This window comes from Choristoneura fumiferana, chromosome 4 (genome assembly GCF_025370935.1).
Source record: "Choristoneura fumiferana chromosome 4, NRCan_CFum_1, whole genome shotgun sequence".
Taxonomy (NCBI): Eukaryota; Metazoa; Arthropoda; class Insecta; order Lepidoptera; family Tortricidae; genus Choristoneura; species Choristoneura fumiferana.
In genome coordinates, this window is record NC_133475.1 from 2,736,764 (window position 1) to 2,754,351 (window position 17,588).

General features: G+C 36.7%; 1 protein-coding gene across 5 annotated transcripts in view; it reads left to right on the forward strand.

The window, feature by feature from the left end:
- LOC141427280 (uncharacterized) overlaps positions 1-17,588 on the forward strand; it is a 62,141-nt gene that overhangs the window by 31,526 nt on the left and 13,027 nt on the right. For all 5 annotated transcript variants that reach the window (XR_012451315.1, XM_074086568.1, XM_074086570.1 and 2 more), the window contains exons 2-3: positions 14,718-14,875; positions 16,057-16,209. Coding sequence is in view for 4 of the 5 variants with exons in the window: in XM_074086568.1 (XP_073942669.1) it covers positions 14,755-14,875; positions 16,057-16,209 (274 nt within the window). In the remaining variant the exon portion in view is untranslated. The remainder of the gene's footprint in view (positions 1-14,717; positions 14,876-16,056; positions 16,210-17,588) is intronic.

Here is a 17,588-nt window from a genome sequence, read left to right on the forward strand (position 1 = left end):
GTTGTGCGCATAATCAAAATGGCCTCCGAGGCGGTCGTAAAATAATATCTATCATGTAATATTACGGACGCACCATTAATTTTGATATGATAGTAAAATGACTAGGCTACGAGTTCATACTTGGAAACATACGCCTGATTATTCTGGACGTCACTGATGCGATTATTTTCTTAGATTTCAGCAGAACATTCCCAATTTAATAAAAAAAACAAACCGAGGCATGCTGCTGGCTCGTGCTGAGGCACCGACCGACTTCAGACTGGTAGAAAATTATTTTCATGGTTTTTTTGTAGTCGGTTCAACTTTTTGTTATAAAGTTTTTTTACATATTTAATATTTTCATTTTTGCCATGGTTCAATACGTAGGTACTTTTATAGGTATCTTTAAGTAGTTCATACGTCCATTGCCGTTTTTTAAAGAAATCAAGGTAGATAATCTAAGTCAAATAAATAAATATCACGGGATACTAGACACTAATTTGACTTAGTCTCAAAGCTTGTGTTATGGATACAAGGCAACGAATAAGCACACTTAAATAAATAATAAACACACGAGATTCGAGAACAAAGTTTCGTATTTTTCGTACAAGTATCAGCCTTTGACTTTGGTGTGCCCGGGCGTGATATCCTGCCGTATAATTCGTCCCTAAGTCCATAATATTTACGTCTAGTAAGTAACGTAAATAATTATTGCTATAGAGTTTGATAAATTAATACCGATCATTACTCAAAGTTAAAACACAGACTAGTCATGTATTCATGTTAAAGTAGTTTGGACGCGCATCAGCGCCTCGGCAATCAAAAAGGGTGTAGTGTAGAGATGGACGGTATTTCACGTCACCGTTTACTGGTGACCTGCTGAATAACCAAATCACTGGTTTCACGTCAAGCGACAAGTGGTGATTTTTGTAACGAGCTATTTTTGTGATGAGACGTCACGAGTAGCACAGAGTAAAAAATTATAAACGCTTTCCGTTGACAGAGTTTTCCCCTTAAATCAGTTTAAATGGAGAGCAGTAAGGTATAAATAAGGTTGAAGAAAAAAATTCTTTAATTATGGTATATAACGTCATAGCTCAATAGCTTATAACAAATTACGTTAAATAACTAGTTTCCTAATTCAGTTACAGTGATTGTCGCAGAACGCGTCACTGCAGGCAGTGAAAGAAACTGGTTACTAAAATCACTGGTTTTAGTAACCAGTGACATGATTCTTGTCACCAGTTTCGTTTCGTTTCGCTCAAATCTCGTAACGACCCACACCATTTGTAGTGTAAATAAATAATTTTGCTTTCATTTAGCTAAATAATATCCAGTGTTCAATAAAATAAGAAAAACATTAAAAACCATAAAAAAACAAGCAGTAAAGAAAGTTAAATTAAAATGAATAAATTAAAATAATCCAGGAAATTAATCGATGAAGGGAAAGCGGCAATGATTGCTTCCCATAAGTTAATCTGGATGCTCGACCTCTTACATAAATAAAAAAAAGTTAATCGCTTTCTTCATTCTATAAAAAAATACGTCTAATGATTACGGAACGAATTCGCTGACGACTGAGTAATGCTTCCAACAAACATTCCGTTACTTAAATAAATTGGAAGAAAATCCTTTCCTACTCGGCAAAATAATGTTTGTTGTAACAGTTAGGTACGTTTTGCAGAGAAATGTTTTTCTTGTTCTTCCAAAACCTTTAATAGCAACAAAATAAATAATTGGGCTACTCTTAGAGCGTAGCGTTTTTTAACTGACTCCCAAAAAGGGGTGGAGAAGTGGAGTGGAATGAAAGAGGCGTGGTTATCATTCGGATTTTTAGCGTAAGACTATCTGATATTCTCCAGCCAGCTATTACATTCTAACCTCATCATCATCATCATCAGCCTACAGCAGTCCACTGCTGGACATAGGCTTCTTCCATGGCGCGCCACAACACTCTGTCTTCAGCCCCTCACATCCATCCGCCGCCAGCGACCCTCTTAAGGTCGTCCGTCAAACATGCCTCAGGACGCCCTACACTACGTTTTCCCGTCCGTGGTCTCCATTCGAGGACTCGTCTGCTCCACGGTTCATCGGTCCTGCGACAGACATGGCCAGCCCAACGCCACTTCAGCGAACTACTCGTAATATTAATAATACAAACCGATCGAATCTTTTTTTAGTGCAAAGAAGTACATGGCACGCACATACTCACAAACTTTCGCATTGAACATGAAACTACCGTAAGGCTCGCTCATTTTAAATGATAACATAACGGATAACTCACGTCTGAAATCGAGTCTAGCTCGACATGTTTCGGGCTAATCCTAACTTACTAACTTTCGCATTAAACATTTTACAGTACGGTTTTTTTCAATATAAATAAGTTATCCTACCTAATATGAACAACGAACAAACTAGTTCCCACGATCATATCGGATGCCCAAAGTTCTACAACACTTAACAAATGGTTGAAGTACCAACCATTAAATGTTGTCGGAATCACATCCAAACTCCGGCCGGCATACTTGTCGAACTCCCACTTTGCTAATGACAAACGTTAGACGGGTATATTATATATGTCACAAAGTACATATGACAGGAGATCTCTTCTTAGCCGCTACACTCTTGACAGAGCGGTCAAAGTAGAAGAACTAAGAGGAAAATTTAATCTATTTTCATTATTTAGGGTTATGATATATTATAATCCAGAACAATTACGTCGTCCCTATTATTCATTCCTTTAATTTAAAAGCTTTGAATATTATTAAATATATTAATTATAAAGTCGGTTAAAAAGGGAGGATCCTCTTGGGAAATCTGAAACTTTGGATATGATATGATGAAATTATTGTGTTGACTGATTAATTAGCCCGACGGTACACCGTTACACTGCAAACTTTGTCTGATTGACTGGCAGAGATCCCTTCAGGGATAAGTCCGCCTTTGTACTTAACACTTTTTTTCTGTAACCTTTGTACAATAAAGAGTATAAACAAACAAACAAACTTTGTGATTTGTTTGAAACTTTTTTACGTAGGTACTATACTCCGTTTAATTTAAGGTTTGAATTAATGGTCAACACACTTTTCTCAGTATTTCTAACACAAATGGACTAAAAACACATGTACATTTATAACGGTATTTATTATGTTTTATTATAGAAGTTAATACAATTTTAAATAAGTACCTAGTTTATTTGGTTTATTTAAAAACGTATGCAAATTTTACCGTTAAGTTTCAAATGGTAAAATAAATAATAGAAATACTTAATTCATTTAGCTTAGCATTTTACAGAGCATTTAAAATTAATCTGCATACTGCAGTACTTTTTCCCAGTAAGTTTCAGAATAAATTCCCTTTTCAAGCAATGCGACGTTACTATGAGTTTTTTGTGAAAACGTTCCACATTGGGTCACAGTAAGTTTTTAATTGTACTTATCTGTTACCAACAAAGTATTAAATATTTTTTTCACTTCTCATGCTCGTAAGTTCGTGTTTATGTTGTATCTAGGCGACATAAAATTACTTTTTATGCTAAAGTGCATAAAATGAAATCTTCGTCTAAGACCAAGGTAATTAGGTGTCAACATCCACAAACAAAAAAGTTTCTACATATTATTTTAACGTTTTTTAATTTATATAAAATTTAAAATCAACCAAATCAATCGAAATAGATCAATAAAATTAAAAAAAAGATACTAGTGCATAAACAATGAAAGGTACACAGTAAGCGAACAATTGTTTCCAGTTTTGCTATTTCATTTCCTCGCCATCGAAGTGAAAAGTGTAGGTATATAGTCTAGAACTCGAGCATTAAACCCATTTTCCCCTCGACGTGTCTATCCGCCCTCGCCGTACCGGCTGGGGTGGCTATATGAAAGTCTCGTGTAAAATGGCTCGTTTTATGCTCTAGTTGTACAATCTACTATTTCTACATATTGTCACAGTCAGGTTCACGATAGCATAGACTATATAATAGTACGCACGATAGAATATTTGAGATTTTCTTCATCATAATCATCCCAGCCTGCCACTGCAGGGCACAAGCCTCCTCTCAGAACGAAAGGGCTTGGGCCGTAATTCCCACGCGGGCCCAGTGCGGATTTATTTTCTTCAACCTTACAAAAATCGTGACCAAAAAATAATCGCCCTAATTTATTTTTCTTAATCTCAAAAACCACGAAGTATGCGAGCCAGTGCATTGATTAGTTCATTATTTCAGCATGGCAACATTATGCGTGACACACGCACGCTCTTTAATTAGTTCCTGTAAGCAACATTACCTAAATTCGTGCGAAACCAAAAATTTAAGTCATAACGGGGAATTATTTTTATTGGGTACAAAATTAATAGCATCGTTAAACGTGGCTGTGATGCTGAGATGGTGATGAGGTACTAAATAATGTACATAGCGTACTAAAGTAGTTCTAACAGACCACGTCTAGTGACTCTACTTCAACCAGGCGCTGCGGCTTGCTGTGGCAATTTGCTGAGTATGGCCCTTTTTACCCGACTGCAAGGAGTGATATTGTTTTGTAATATTCTTTATTACTTCTTTCGGCACAATGTTCCTTTTCTTCTCTTTCTTCCAGTTTAATATACGAATAAGATTGTAGGTAGTCTGTTTTTTAGCTGTTTAAGACTCACGAGTCTTTTTTTCGTTTTTAACCCTTATAGAAAACATCAAGGTAAATTTAGAATTTTGTATTTAAAAGACCAAAGTGCCTACAAGTTCATTGAATAAGTCATTTGGCGGAAATAAGAAACCCTTTTTCTCCAAGACGAATGAAACCTGATTGACATGCAAAGCGTTTGAATTTGATTACTCCTTGATTGCAATTTCTAGTCTTACCTCGTCTTTTACCTTTCTTTCCTTAGTCTCTTAAAACATTTTAGCTCACTTGCTTACTTTAATAAACATTGCTTCTAACTTGTCAATCGACCAAAAATAATTTGACCAGTTTTGATCACAGAATTTTCACATTATAAACAATAACGCATAATGTTGCTTGTCATAATAATTGGTAAGTGCAAATAGTTAATGACAAATTAATTTATGTGAATCCCTTTGAAATCATTTTTTTTTTCTAATATTATTCCATATATTTTTTTTCTAATATTATTACATATATATGATTCCGTCAATGTGGGGGTTGAAGAAGATTGTAAGGTTTTACAGATGTTAGCCAATGGCCCACTAATCCCTACTTAACATTATAAATCTGAAACTAACTCTGTCTGTCTCTCTGTTACCTTTTCACGCTTCAACCGCTGAACCAATTTAAACGAAATTCGGTATGGAGATAGTTGGAGTTCCCGGGAAGGACATAAAATAGTTTTATCCCGGAAAATTGCATAGTGCCCGCGGGATAAAGATAAACTAATTCTACGTGGACGGAGTCGTGGACAATAGCTAGTTTAATAAATATAAAATAAACCAGCTTTTGCCCTTCGCATGTACCACTGTACAGCAAGAGACTAAATTTAAATTTTTGAGTCTTTCTAAGTTTCGGAAAATCAAAAGAATAACAGCGCGATCTTTATTAATGTTGCATGGAGAACATTCATGCAAAATTTTGCTTCTTAACTATGCTGTGGAAGTTTCAGGATTACTTGGGAATAACGAAATAAGAGTAGCTTACTAGCAGCCTATATATGAGTTGCCTTAAGTTTGTTGAGGCAAAATATATTTTAGCATAACGACACGACACGTGTTTTAATTTCACTAATATAGGTTAGAGTGGTAAAGCAATACCTTGACTAAACAAGCCTCTTTGATACTCGTAGAATATGAATTTCTCGGTTAAAACAATAACATTTATCATTTCTGTCTTTTGCGTCTGACAAAATAATTCAACGCTTTATGTAATTTTCTGCAAGAAATGATTGATGGAATAAAACAGAAAATGGCGACGCAAATTATACTTAGGGATGCGGATGATATTAAAAATCAATCAGTACTCGTACTCTACTTATCAAAAAATCTATTTGAACCCTGTAATTTAGACAGCATAAATCAATTTGTAATGTTAGGTTCGTGATATGTTAAAAGGAATTGGCATGTTTGTTGTTTCTTGATTCTTTTGCGTTCCAAAAACAAAAATCAAAGCATCAGAGGACACAACACTAAACGATTGACTTGAAAATTGGTTCAGATATTATAGTGAATAGTCCTTTACTATCGTATTTTCTCTTCAATAAGCCCATTAAGAGTTGTTTCCCACTTGTCGGATGTCGGGCCCGGATTTAAATCGGATGTTCCAGTGGGAGAATATTTTATATGAAGCTATTCACACTTGTCCGACACGATTTTCTATAGAAATGACTGACATCCGACACGAAACGGATCCGACACCCGACAAATGGGAACGGGCTCTAAGACAGCGTAGGGGAAGATCGCATCGAGAGGTTAATAATCAATACAGAGTTGTATAACAGCCAAGTTAAGATTTTTATTCGATTTTTGTTTATACTACATTCTCTATTCAATTTCATCGTGGGGATATAATATCGCAGTGTGAATTCAAATTCGAGGTTCGACATTAGGTGGGTCATTACTCTACTACTGCTTTACTTATAGTGCTAGCGGTACGCCAAAAAAAGCTGCACATGGTCTTAAAAGCATGAAGATCGGAACGATTGATCTTTAGGCCATACGAATCAATTTGACCCGTAGCACGAAAAAAAAAAGGAGAGGACTTATGACGCCATCTTTCTTTTGTATGGAAAAAATGTTTTTTTGTTCTGAAACCTATCGTGTGGGGTATTTAATGGAAGGGCTCTATATCACATCATTAAATTTCAATCACTTTTTTTATTAAAATTAAAATAATTTTCAAAACATACCAAGTTTGGGCTCCTCCAGATTATATGATACGGTTGAATCATTATTTGTATACAATAAATATACCAAAAATGACATGTCCTCATATCCAACCCCAAGAAAGCAATTTTGAAATATTTACATTGCACGTCACTTCGTTTGTTTTGTGGCAGTGAAGAGGTTAAATCTTTACCCGCATCTAAATTGATAACTCAAGGCAAGCGCTACCCCGAGGGTATATCAAATGGGTAGCCGAACCAGACAGCTAGTCAATCGAAACAACCCGTGAGGTTCTCGTAATAAGTTTAACGATTCCAGCCGCTACCTGCCGTGACGGGCTACACGAACGAAATGTTAATTTTCTAAGTAACATTGTATACTTCGTTGAGGATAACATTAGACTTTGACAAGAGTATTTACTTGCTTGTTTGGTACTTACTCCATCATCGTGAGCCGGAACACACCCAATGTCCAATTGCATGTAAATTTTCATTAATACCTATATAATATTACAACAAGTATTGTATAAAAGTTTGTATATTATGTATGTAAACTCTTTATTGTACAAAAGAAAAGGAACAAAATGCATTTGACAAACTTTGAGATACTTGTACAAAGACGGACTTATCCCTTCAAGGGATCTCTACCAGTTAACATTCGACTTTGTAATTAGAAATTAGGTAATAAGAGTAATTATGGTGTGTTATTCTCTTTGTTATTCTTGTAAGATTTAAGTTGTGCTGTTGTTTACAATACGTAGGTAACTGTACGTAAGTGATATATATATACACCGTGGGCCCGAATAACCCGAGGGATTTTAACAGGGTATTTCTGACGATAATACGAGTAAAAAATGTTATATGAACATAGGTTCAATTATGTACTTTAATTAAAATTATTTTTAGAACAAAATAATTCAATTAAGCTTAGCACGGCCTTGTGAACAAGTCTTTAGTTAAGAGAGTGAGTAAGAGGAACCAATCTGACGTGACAATCAGTAATCATTTTTAACGTTGACATTTAGTAACATACTTAGGGTGTATTACACTTGAGATTTTTCTACTTATGATTTTTCTTAAATAACGATTATCTCAAAAACGGGTTGTTATAGGACTACATGTTATACTACTTTATATACTCCAATTGGGCTCTAAAATCGATGGTTAAAATCCTCGGGTTATTCGGGCCCACGGTGTATAAATAATAAATAAAATAACAAAGACCCCCCTTAGAACGCCACAATGAACGACAACTTGCCACTTGCACCTACAGGTTGCCCGCAATTTACGCGATATTGTCAGTTGACCTAGTGGGAGCAACTCAGAGTTTTTCGAAATATATGACAGAAATTCAATGGTGTGTGCGAAGTTCCGACTCCGCACTGAGCCCGCGTTGAGATTACGGCCCAAGCTCTTTAATTTTGAGAGGAGGCCTGTGCTAAGCAGTGGGACATATACATGGTGTTAAAAATCTTTTGTGATAATTTAACTGATAAGTAAATGGATAAAAGTGGAAAAAATATTTTAATTAAAAAGAGGCTATAAATTGTACTGAGATGACAGCTGTCAAAATGGGCCTGTTACATTGTGATTAATTTAATAATCAGTACCTAGCCTTAATGTGGGTTAAATTATATTACTGTTTTTTTTTAATACGATGTATAGGCTGGGATGATGAATACAATACAATCGACACAAATATCCTTTATTGAACACCATAGATTTGTAAATGAGTACAGTCACCAGCACTAATATCTGACACAACAAGCGTACATAAATATCTGATACGACTCTATTTCTAGGGCCGGAAGGACGTGTCAGATATTTTTGCACGCTCCGCTGTGGCAGATATTAATGCTGGTGACTGTTACTACCTATCTTTGTGTAACATGATATGGAGTGAAGTACAAATTGTAAAGATGGACGTTAAATTTGACGACGCAGACTTACTGTCATTTTATTTAGTTATGAATATGGACAAGTCGCGTGACGTTTTGCCCTAGATTATAATAAGGCATTAAAACGTTGTTAACTGCGGTGTGCATGAATCATGATTCAGCATTGACGTCATCACTGTTGACGGTCTAACAATGAAATTAATTACCATATCGAAAAAATACTTCTTATTTTGAACTAAAATAATTTCCTTGCTCACCCGCGACCTTACGATAGCTAAGCTTATGCAAAATATGCGTGTTCATGCAGTTCCTCCACCTCCACACTGTAAGAACTTGTACAACTGGTAGCATGGTGTACGGTTGTGTCACTCTGAAGATGAGCTCTGGTTGAGTTCGAAACGCGTCAGTGTAGTGTGGTGGTGGTGATAGATGGGTTTGTGTGATTTGTGTGTGTTCTTACAGTGTGGAGGTGGAGGAACTGCATGAACACGCATATTTTGCATAAGCTTAGCTATCGTAAGGTCGCGGGTGAGCAAGGAAATTATTTTAGTTCATTGATATGGACCTCCGCAAAGTAACGCCTGATTCAATAAATTACTTCTTATTTTGTTTTATTTGCATGGAAAAAGAACAAAAAATTCGAAATTCGTGTCATACCGTCTCACTTCCGTCTTGTATTAAATAGTGTTAGCGTAAGCGGAACGGAACGATACAAATTTTAAACTTGGGAGTATAAAGCCGGATATATACTGAGCGGCAAAAAATCTGTCCGTCAAATGTATGAAATAATAGGTAATTTTGTATGTAGAGAGGGCCAAACTTTGTGGCACTGACTTGAATAGTTAAGAACTGTATTTAACAGATTCGATACTAATGTTTCATCATCATCATCATCATCAACATGTCAGCCGAAAGACGTCCACTGCTGGACATAGGCCTCCCCCAAGGCTCTCCACTCAGACCGGTCTTGTGCTTTTCGCATCCACCGCGATCCCGCAATCTTAACCAGGTCGTCGTTCAATCTTTTTGGAGGTCTACCGACATCTCGTCTCCCGGTCCGCGGACACCATTCGAGAACCTTTTGACCCCATCGGCCATCAGTCCTGCGAGCAATGTGCCCCGCCCATTGCCACTTCAGTAATAATAACAGTCTTCAGTGCTAATGTTTAATAGACGCATATTCACTTACCAGCTGATCTAAAAAGACAGTGCTAGTAGTAGACAAAGAGTATAATTTTATAATCAAGTAACAACCTGTCAAAAGAAATACAATAAAAGGTATATAGATAGATCGATTTTTTTTATATTCCCACGGATTCAGAATGTATGTATTGTTATATTTTATGATATTAAATAAATGCATTTTCGTTCTTTCTTTCTGATAGAAAGACAGACAGACTTTTTCATTTATAATACAGTGTGTTACCGGCAGCCAGGTTTTTTTAAGGGATGTTAAAGTAACGTATTTCTGTAACTTAACCGTGACATTATTTTAAGTAATAAACTAAAATTCAGACTTTTTTTTATTGAGGCAACAAACAGTCTCATAGTTAAACATTGCATTTAAGACATGATTAGGTGTAGACCTGGAGTGCCATAACAGTAATAAAGCATACATCGGTAAACAGGAATTGTAGATGCGATAAAATGGCAATTGCAATTGAAGTAGAAACAACTTCGTGAACTTTCTAACAAAATTGTAATTGCCAGCAATGTATAGCAAAGTAAATTGACATACTTGTCACTACATGCTTGTTGTTGTTGTTGTTGTGTAATGTTATTACAATAATCAAAGTATCCGTCAGCTGTCATTTACACTTACTTGTCAATTTACTTTGCTGTACATTGCTGGCAATTATTATTTTGTTAGTTTACTAATTAAATTAATGTTATGGTTAAGTTACAGAAATAACGTTACTTTACCCGCCCTTAAAAAAAGCCTAACTGCTGGTAACACACTGTATAGGTAAGTAAATATCGTCCCTACTTTGAAAAAATCTCGTATCTCAAATCAATACGTCAACAAAATTGACCTTTGAAATAATGTTCGTAAAGTTCAATTAGAAAAGTATCAATTTTGAGATACGAGCTTTTTTCAAAGTAGATATAACGGAAATATAAGACTGTAGGATGACTATAGATTTAAAATACATTATTAGTCTATGTTATGCCCAAGACAATTCGCAATTGGACGTGGGATACCGCATTGCAGCAATCATAAAAAAAACTCCAAATATACCTTTGTAACCAGCAAACTGGGCATCCTTTGGCAGTATTTGCCAGCTGTGTCTGAGTGTACGGAATTTTATGACAGTGAGAGAAATACAGCTCGTACTAAGGGTTATTAATGGTTTAGCATTTTTGTAAAAAATATTATTACGGATAGAAATAAGGAAACACTTACCGATTTTATCTTTTATAACAAAATTATCAAACACAACATACAACACACACACAAAGACTCAAACTAACATATAAAAACAGTAAAACAAAAACAATAAAATAGACAATAAAAAACCACAGACGGCTATTAAAAAGGATTGTTCTACTAAAAATAACTTTTAAAACCGTTGTAGGTTTTAATAATCATTTTTAAATAAACTTGTTTTAATTATTGTTTACTTACTTAAAAAAAAATCGGTCTGAATCGTACGGTTTCAATAAGTTACTCTACCTTTTGACACCCCGACAATCAGCTGCCTAACTTGACAAATGACGATCGTGTCTGGAGGCCACGAGGTTGCACGGCCGCCAGAAAATTTTGCAAATACCTAAACCTTAAATGAGTTAGCATTATTAAATCGGAACGTAACAAGAATCCCGACTAGCTTATACAATCGAGGCGTATAACAATTATCAACAGAGTTAAAGGGCCAATCAACTATTTTACCGACACTTTGGGCGTCTCCTGCGTTACCAAAATTGTCTCTGGCGTTACCAAAAATCGTACTTCCAACAAGATATTTCACGGTTTAATAGGTTGAACTTACGAAGGATGGCATGTATTCATGTACACCATCTATTAAATTACAGAAAAAAACATGTTTACTTACAAAATTCTGCAATTGTTTGAAAAATGTCGCGGACAGATGAGTGTGGGTAAAAAAGTTGATTGGCCCTAAAAAGTCATACAATTTAAATAAAAAAATCGCCATGACGCTGCGGCTGTTCTTGGGCTCTGATTGGTCGTCGGGCGACGCAAGATAATAGAATTAGACCGGCACATTGTTACCAATATCCATAGTACAGTCACCAGCACCAACATCTGACACAACAAAGTGTGCATAAATATCTGATACGACTGTATTTCTAGGGCCGATAGGACGTGTCAGATTTCTTTGCACGCTCCGCTGTGGCAGATATTAATGCAAGTTTAATCTTTGCATAATTTACCACTACTAAGGGCCTAGTACGTTAATAGCGCACTTTTTAGATGCAAGTGACGCGACGTTAACGCGCTTCAAACTAGATTCAGTCAGATTTTTTGAGAATTTTCTCCGTCGTAAATGCTCGCTCACGAAAAGCGTGTCTGTCATCGGCTCAGAGATATGCTGTGCGCATACGCTTTATGTAAAAACTCACTGCTTTTTTTATAAAAATTAATAAAAATGATAAATGCGACCGGATCTGCGACTATTCGAACAAAACAAACAGAGACAGCATCACATTTATCCATCAAATAAATTTAATCAATAGATCGTGAAACAGGGGGTTATAATTGTAACATCTTTCTTTGTAATCGTTTTGTTAAAACGAAAAGTCACTAATGAATTGCAAAATTTGTCATAATTTTGACCAGTCTATTTGTTTCTGTCTATAGTATGGTTGAGTGTATGGATTCACCACTCTATTTGTTAATTTATCTATCTTTAATACAGCTGAGTGCATTGACTTCTGATGTAAGAATCTCATAAAAATTTAACGAACCTTGAACGTTGCGATCGGTAAATAATTTCGCGAATTGATGCCGAAAAACGTAACACGAGCGTTGATATATTATTTATGTGAGCGAATAAAAAAGTTGTACTATTATTTACCTGACTGCCTAATGCCTGATAAGTAAAAATGTTTAAAATCCTTGAATGTACCAAATCCGGCAGCTAAAGTTTGTTTACAGTACCTATATGAGGAAAGCTCAGTTCATCTTTGGTGCAATGTTCCTGTAAATGGATAGATCTATATTATCTTTAGCTATTGTTTCGTCCGGTCTTCTGGGGCTGTTGTAATCGCTTTTGACGTCCGTTTTGCTATTGTAGTCTGCCGATGGAAGATAAGTCATCCATTCACTGTTTACTTCAAAGCGTTTGCTTACGTCTGTTACAAAAGTATTATGATGTGAATTAATATCTTTTTATTTTCTTTATTTTATTAGAACATTTTTGATATTAATATTAATTGGACGAAAGAAGACTTCTTACGTTTTTAGGTTTCCGTAGTCAACTAGGAACCCTTATAGTTTCGCCATGTTTGTCCGTCTGTCTGTCCGCGGGTAAGCTCGGAGACCGTTAGTACTAGAAAGCTGTAATTTGACATGAATATACATATCAGTCACGCCGACAAAGTGGTACAATAAAAAAAGGAACAAAAATTTCTTTAGGGTACCTCCCATAGACGTAAAGTGGGGGTGATTTTTTTCTCTCGACTAACCCTATATTGTGGGGTATCGTTAGGTCTTTTAAAACCATTGGGAGGATGCTAAGACAATTTTTCTGTTTAGTGATCTGTTTGCGAAATATTCAACTTTAAAGTGCATTTTACATTGAAATCGAGCGTCCCCCCCTCTAAAATCTAAACTGTTGGGTGGAAAAATTTGAAAAAAATCAGAATGGTAGTAAGTATATCAAACTTACAAGGAAAGTTATAGCGGCTAAGATTGCTTGAGAATTATTAGTAGTTAAAGAAGAAAGAAAGAGAAGTAGAAGTTATTTGATTTTTTCGTAATGTCTACGGAACCCTATCCTAGGCGTGTACGACACGCTCTTGGTCGGTTTTTTTTTAAATTAATGTTAAGTTAGGCATTACTAGTAAGGATAAAAAAGTTGGCCTGTGTACAGTCGAGGGCATAAATCTATATGTATGAGTATAGCCATAGCGTTTAACGTATAACGGTTTAAAAGACCTATCCAACGATACCCCACACTATAGGGTTGGATGAGAAAAAAAAATCACCCCCACTTTACGTCTATGGGAGGTACCCTAGGTTTTTTTTTTGAATTTTTTATTGTACCAATTTTGTCGTCATAGTTTACAAATATATCCGCGCAAAATTACAGCTTTCTAGCATTGATAGTCCCTGAGCAAAGCTAACTATAAGGGTTCCGTTTTTGCCATTTTGGCTCCGGAACCCTAAAAACGAGGATGATCAAATACTTATAAGTATAATAACATACGTATATTTTCTTTCGTTAAGTTGTTAAGGCCTGCATGGTCCGTGCATCTAGTGTCCATCCTAATATCGTAACCGTTTTATCACGTGTATAGCAATATTACTTACTCAGTGTCTCACTCATCCAGAATGCATTTCTGCTGTGCAGCAAAGCTATTTCGAAGTTCAACAACCTTGCGCGAAACTGCAAGATCTTATGTCTATTCATATTATCCATCTCGTTTTTACTAACATCAACTTTTTGAGTATTCATGGTAGGATTCCATCGAGTGTATTCGTAAAAGTAATTAATTGGTTTAAATTTAATTGGTTGGAGTTGGAACTTCACACACATCATTGAATTGCTTCGCAGGTTTGTGTAGGTTTCCTCACGATGTTTTCCTTCACCGTAAAGCTCGCGGTAAATTTCAAATGTAATTTCGCACATGAATTTCGAAAGACTCAGAGGTGCGAGCCGGGGTTTGAACCCACGATCCTCTGCTTGAGCGGCCATAGGTCAAACCACCAGGCCACTACGGCTTTCTTTCGTGTAGTATGTAACTTACCATGGCGGACTTTACATTAGGGAGGCGTATATCCAGCAGTGGAGGTGAGATGATGATGATAACTATATATCTTTTCGTCTGTTGCAGGTGGTTTCGTGACATGTGACGGGGCGCTGCAAGCGGCATGCGGCTCGAGCGCTCAAAGCGGGCCGAGCCTTCGCTGGCCGCGCTCGCTCTTCTGTTATTATCGCCGCTCTGTGTCGCTGATGATGCCACCACCACCATCACAACCTCCACTCCGTACGGTAAGCGTTCAAAGTTGATTAATCGGATTGAATACACCATCGCTGTTCTATACGGTAAGCGTTAAAGTATGTGACGAGGGCACGCAATCGACATGCAAATTAAGCGCTTTAAGCGGGTCCAGCCATTGTCGGCCACACTTGCTCTTCTATTGCTATCGCAGTCACCGCTATTTCGTACGGTAAGCATTCAAAGTTCACTATGCAGATTATTCTCGTTCTAGTAGGACACGCTCTTCTGTTGATTTCGCCGCTTTGCGGTAAGCGTTCAAAAACATGACGCGGGTGCTGCAAGCGGCGCATACAAATCGAGCGCTCTAAGCGAGGTAGCTTTCGAAGGCTGCAAGCGCAGCTCTTTCTGTTGTTATCGCTGATTTGTGATGCTGACGACGCCTCCATTACCTACCACAATCACCGCTGCTTCGTACGGTAAGCTTTCAATCATTTCGTTATCATAACGTTTGCTTACTTGGCGGCTGTTACTGATTCAATATCAGCGACGATATTTCCATTAAGTATATCAGCTGGTAGATGAAAGATAACCGATATCAAATGCAAATCACTCGCTTTCTTAAACTGTATTGCGATGTGTTGTTCTTCCAAAATAGTTCTTGTATTTATAACTACTGAAAATGTTACAATGTCCTGTATTTCTACTAGTGTCATTAGGGTTTGTTAATTGCTCTGAAAATGTATGTTAATAGTCCAAGGGGTTGCCAACGAGAGCATGAAATCAGTTAAGTAGTTTAAACTTTAAGGAGCAACCAAAGTATAATTTTAAGTTTTCTAGCGTTCTGTGGGGAACGTGATAAAATTTTGTATCCGGCGGAATATGAATTCGATTTTTTCGTTTCATTTTTTTTTTAAATAGAAGTACTTTTCTTACAATGACTAACCTTTTCATTCAGTAGGTATCAAATAGTTTTTCTTAGGTACGTCATCATCACGTAGGTACGGCAAAGAAAAAGGTCTTCTTCTTCTTCTTTTGGTGCCATCTCCTACCAGAGGTCGGCTATAATTAGTGCTATCATTAGCGCAGGTCGGAATACGGATCTTGTGCTAAGTTAAACCATGTTCGGAGATGCTTAAGCCACGAATTACGTCTTCTTCCGGGCAGTTGCCGTCCCTATTTTACTTCCCTGAAGTTAGAGTAAATTACAATTGTGAAACTATTCTGTTCACAGATCCAGCCTCTAGAGGCACGGCGATATACGGCGACCCGTGCTCCCTGACGATCGACTGCGGCTTTCCGGACTCCGTCTGCGACGAGAACCTCAAGACCTGCCAATGTGACCCTCAGAAGCCGGTCACCAACTATGTGGACAAGTGTGGCAAACGTGAGTATCCCTTTGTTACCAATCGAGGGAATTATTCCTATAAGACCCATCTTGGAAATTAGGCGGAACAAAACAAGTTTACGAGAAAAAGTCACAAATCACAGACTAGCAAAAGCTATGTTTAGAGAAATTACAGACTTATTATTTTCCGGCTTTTTCGCATGGATCCCTCAGCATCAGTTCAACTGTTACTTCTCGATTGTATATATATTTCGCAAACACCGTCGTTCTGCACGTAGACATTTGCCGCGAACCATTTAAGCTCCGTCAAAAGAACCCCGACCGAGACACATTCAAGCATCTTGTTCAAAACGACGATTAGACGGTGAGTGGCTCGAGACACGAGCTCTCGGCTACATCTTAGTGAGATAGCGGGAATGAATGTATGTCAAACTCAAAGCCTGTAGATTTTATTATTCAAATCACTATATATAATACACCATATTTATTAAACTTAAACTAGATTAAAACTAAATAAACTTAACCACAATATCTCTAAAATATGGCCCCTGCGGAATTGTACCGAAGACGCTGGCAGCATTTCCTCATGGATAGAAAGACTAAAACTGATATGTTGATCGAGGAAGCTGCCAGCTCTCCTGTCTCCTGTGGTATTTCTGAGCCTCCTTGATAAGTCTTCACGTGAAGGACAAAGGGTCTCGTCGCCGGAAAATACAAAATTATGTTCTAAAGTCAAAGTATGATTATGAGAGATCTAAATAGGTGCCAAGTGCCAAGGTGCCAAGTTCAATGGTCAGACCTGAAATTAATTTATAACAATATAAAATATTTTATAACAACTTTAAATATAATTTATTTTTATAACTTAGGATAATAATATTGATTCCTAAGGTCGGACTTGGCTAGTTTTCATATTATTATACGAATAATATTCGTATCGCAATTTCTAAAGCTGTAAGTTCTTATTTTATTCTTCCGAAAATTTGGCTTGCTGGTAGAAACTAGCCATCAAACATAGGGCTCTTCCATGACTGTTTTAGCAGGTACTTAATAAATTCGTACCTATATGCTGTGTTTTTCAATCTGTGGGTCGCGACCCCCCGGGGGCTCGCGCGTGCCGCTTAAGGGGGTCGCAGTATATTTAAAATACTCTCTGTTATTGTGTATGATTATTCAGTGGTTGTATTATCAACGTAAAATAATACAACTAACTGTAAGTGGAGGTAAGCACGCCGAATATTTTTCTAACCAATCGCGACATAAAAAGTTTGAAAAACACTATATGAGAACTAGCCAAGTCAGACTTCATCAGGCTTCAATATATTATACTAAGTTATGAGGAGAAATGATATTTAAAGTTGTTATGAAATATTTTATATTCGTTATAAATAAATGTCAGGACTGACCATTGAACTTGG